The sequence below is a fragment of the Bidens hawaiensis genome, unplaced genomic scaffold (genome assembly GCF_021521415.1).
Source record: "Bidens hawaiensis isolate Kalapana, Puna unplaced genomic scaffold, B.hawaiensis_p1.1 tig00022340_1, whole genome shotgun sequence".
Lineage (NCBI taxonomy): Eukaryota > Viridiplantae > Streptophyta > Magnoliopsida > Asterales > Asteraceae > Bidens > Bidens hawaiensis.
Window position 1 is genome coordinate 5570 of NW_027493483.1, and position 3011 is coordinate 8580.

Below are 3011 nucleotides of genomic sequence, written 5' to 3' on the forward strand. Positions count from 1 at the left end.
TGATCGAAGGCATTTTCTCACATACCATGGATTTGCGTTGACATTTTGTAGTTTTGGATTGTTGCAAAGACGGGTTCTTGTATAATACTTCTATGCAAACAATTGTCAAATGATAACGTACGTCTGACTTTAGCTGTAAACAGTTTTCTTTTCCAAAGTCAACTCTAACAACATAAGACTCGCTTAACAAGTTACCAATAAATGTTTGACTTATAGAGTTATACATCCAAAAGAATGTTAATGTCTCTAAACTTGATTTATTGCAGTTTTCTTGACTCCAGGAATCTCTTACACTTAAAATCCGAAGAAGAAAGATAATCTACAAAATCGGCATAGTTTGTGTCTCGATAAAGTCTTGGGTTTGACTCATCAATGAGTATCGGTGATGGTGTAACATTAAAGTTTGCATTTAGACTATGCAATGACGCCACTGATAGTCGAGATCTCATGGAGTTAACCACCGCCCTGTGCACCACACTCTTGTACCTTCCGTTGCTAAATATCTGTCACAAAATACAAAATTTAAGATTATGTAAATCGTAGTTTATGCTAGATGAGTAGTCTTCAATAAGTTATTATAGAAAACAACAAAAGTAAGATTCAAACATGAGACTTCCGCTAGAGGAGACTCTGGTTGTGGAACAAATGTAAAGTGTATTGAGTATATATGTATTTTATGTTAAAAATTAGGGTTTAACAAGAAGAGACTGACCTCAAATTGGTCGCCAATATTGACAACAAATGAATTAGGGATGGGTTTAACAGTAACCCATTTGCCTTTGTGTTGTATTTGAAGACCTTCAACTTGATCTTGAAGGAGAAGAGTGAGCAAGCCATAATCCGAATGAGGTGGGAGACCTAGTGTGAGTTGAGGTTGTGGACATGCTGGGTAACAATTCACGACCATAAGTTGGTTTCCTTGTTCGTAAAGTGTTGTCTCGTGTGTCACTCCAAGGCTTTCGAGTACCGCCTCCATCACCCTCTCGTATAAATGTTGGATATTTGTTGAGTACGCACCCATGGATTCCCTGTTAAAAAGATAACAAACATAAGATATCGTTACAAACTTACATTACAACAAAATAAGTGATTTCTTCACGATTCGCTCAAACACTAAAAATAATTAACAAAATGATGTCACACATAAAAGTACTTAGAAGAAGATTTACAAACTTATAAATAAGTAGAGAAAACAAAACTATTTGTACAGAACCAAATTAAGTATAAAACCGTAAGAGATGCGTAACATGCGTGTTGGTAAGGCATCGTAGCAAGTTTACGGGATAACGTGTCAGGACGATTTTAGGTGTCAACAACGCATCATGGGTGTATCTATTGTTTTTACTTTATTGTTACTTTGATACATATGGAGGTTGATTAATCACGTAACCATTGATCTCTTTCTTTCTCTACTATATTTCGTTGACAATATGTACAAATGCTTATATGGTTCTCTACTTAAATCTGGTTATGTATTACACAAATCCTTATATATGTGTGTTTTTTTTTGGGTGGGGGGTTGGTGGTTGGGGTTGAAAGATCAAATTAAGGAGACGTTTATTATAGATAATGCATATTGACATGAGCATACAATAAAACTGTGACTAATTATTGATTAGGGTTTACCTCAAATCAAGAGGAGAAGAAGGCCAGAAGGAAGCATAATCTTGCATGGGATGACAACTTAGCTTCAAGAAGTCTCTCCAGCAAAAAACCTTATCATTGTTCTGGTTAAAACTGGTGCCGTATCGAACCGGTGCATGCAAATCTGATGACATGTACCGTTGCCTCTCCTCAAACGGTAGCTCGAAAAATCGTTTACTCACATCTATCATCTTCCCGATTGTCTCATCACCAATCCCGTGGTTTATCAACTGCATCAACACCAATTACTCTTAACAATATTACTTCATGTGTGAACTTTTAATCATAAAACTACTAATAATTGATAAAACGTGAATAACTATCTTAATATTCGAACTACAAAACAATAAAAATTAATCAATAAGCAAACTTAAGGATAAGCGATGAATAAAACAATACTAGTTATAACAGATAATAAACTCGCTGCCATAATTACCTGAAAAAACCCGAACTCCTGACAAGCTTTTGAGAGTGATGCAAGCACACGAGGTCGGTCTGAACCTTGAAGCTGCGCAAAATTAATTATTGGCAAACTGATGCAGCCATCAGCAACTAGATTATGTGGCCTTTCGGGTTCGGGTAAAATGTATTTGTTCGGAACTTGTGTGAGCCCTTTGTCACACATATGTTTTACACCTTTTTGGTACATGTGTTGTTGATGGACGTTGGGTTGAGCTTGCAAAGGCATTATTCGAACTTGCAAATCGATGAGAATATTGTGTGGAACTAAAGGAAGATTGTGTGATTTATATAATATTGATAATTAGGGGACGTAGACTGATTCTTTTAAATTATAATAGGGGTTCATGAAGACTTGGGTTGACTTGGTTTTCGGTCAATGTAGGGGATATGTAGCGCGGTTTTGGGAGTTAACTCGTTTGGACCTTGTATGCATGCATGAATAGTTTACTTGCCAAATCATCAAGACTTTTGAACCAAATCTAGAACTTAATCAAGCGCGCAGATCGTTTTTGAAAAGTGGGATCTAATAAATATGCATAGGAAGTAAAATGTAGGATGTAAATGGCATTATTGTTTCTTAGTCTTTTAATAGTCATTAAGAGGTTGGCTTTTAACGATTCATAACCTCTTAACCAGTGGTGGATCCAGAAAATTTTGTCAGTGGGTGCCAAAAGCGGTCAAGCTAGAACGGGTCAAGTCAAACTAAAACGAATCAAACCAAAATGGGTCAGGTCCAACGAAATTACATTAGATAAACCACGTATAGAAATGTAAGCAATAAATTTTCCCAAAACGCAATAAACAAAATGTATATTACAATTGATAAAAACCTTTGCATAATTGTCACGACACAAAACTCTTATGTACATATAAAAAAAATTAAAGTTAAATAGTGTAGAATTATA

The 3011-nt window shown here is 35.6% G+C and overlaps 1 protein-coding gene across 1 annotated transcript; it reads right to left on the reverse strand.

Moving 5' to 3' along the window:
* Positions 1-257: 257 nt before the first annotated feature.
* LOC143565438 (putative 2-oxoglutarate-dependent dioxygenase SLC1) lies at positions 258-2669 on the reverse strand. Its single transcript, XM_077052406.1, has 4 exons — positions 2081-2669; positions 1627-1874; positions 713-1028; positions 258-503 (listed from the first exon to the last, which is right to left on the reverse strand). Exons 1-4 carry the CDS (start codon positions 2330-2332, stop codon positions 258-260), a joined length of 1062 nt encoding a protein of 353 aa, XP_076908521.1. The 5' UTR covers positions 2333-2669.
* Between the last annotated feature and the right edge of the window lie 342 nt (positions 2670-3011).

Excerpts from the sequence above, each read along its gene's own strand:
- LOC143565438 (XM_077052406.1), bottom strand. The coding sequence starts at position 2,332 with ATGCCTTTGCAAGCTCAACCCAACGTCCATCAACAACACATGTACCAA. Across the intron at positions 1,029-1,626 it reads TCTTCTCCTCTTGATTTGAG|GGAATCCATGGGTGCGTACT; the intron begins GTAAACCCTAAT and ends TCTTTTTAACAG. Across the intron at positions 504-712 it reads ATATTGGCGACCAATTTGAG|ATATTTAGCAACGGAAGGTA; the intron begins GTCAGTCTCTTC and ends ATTTTGTGACAG.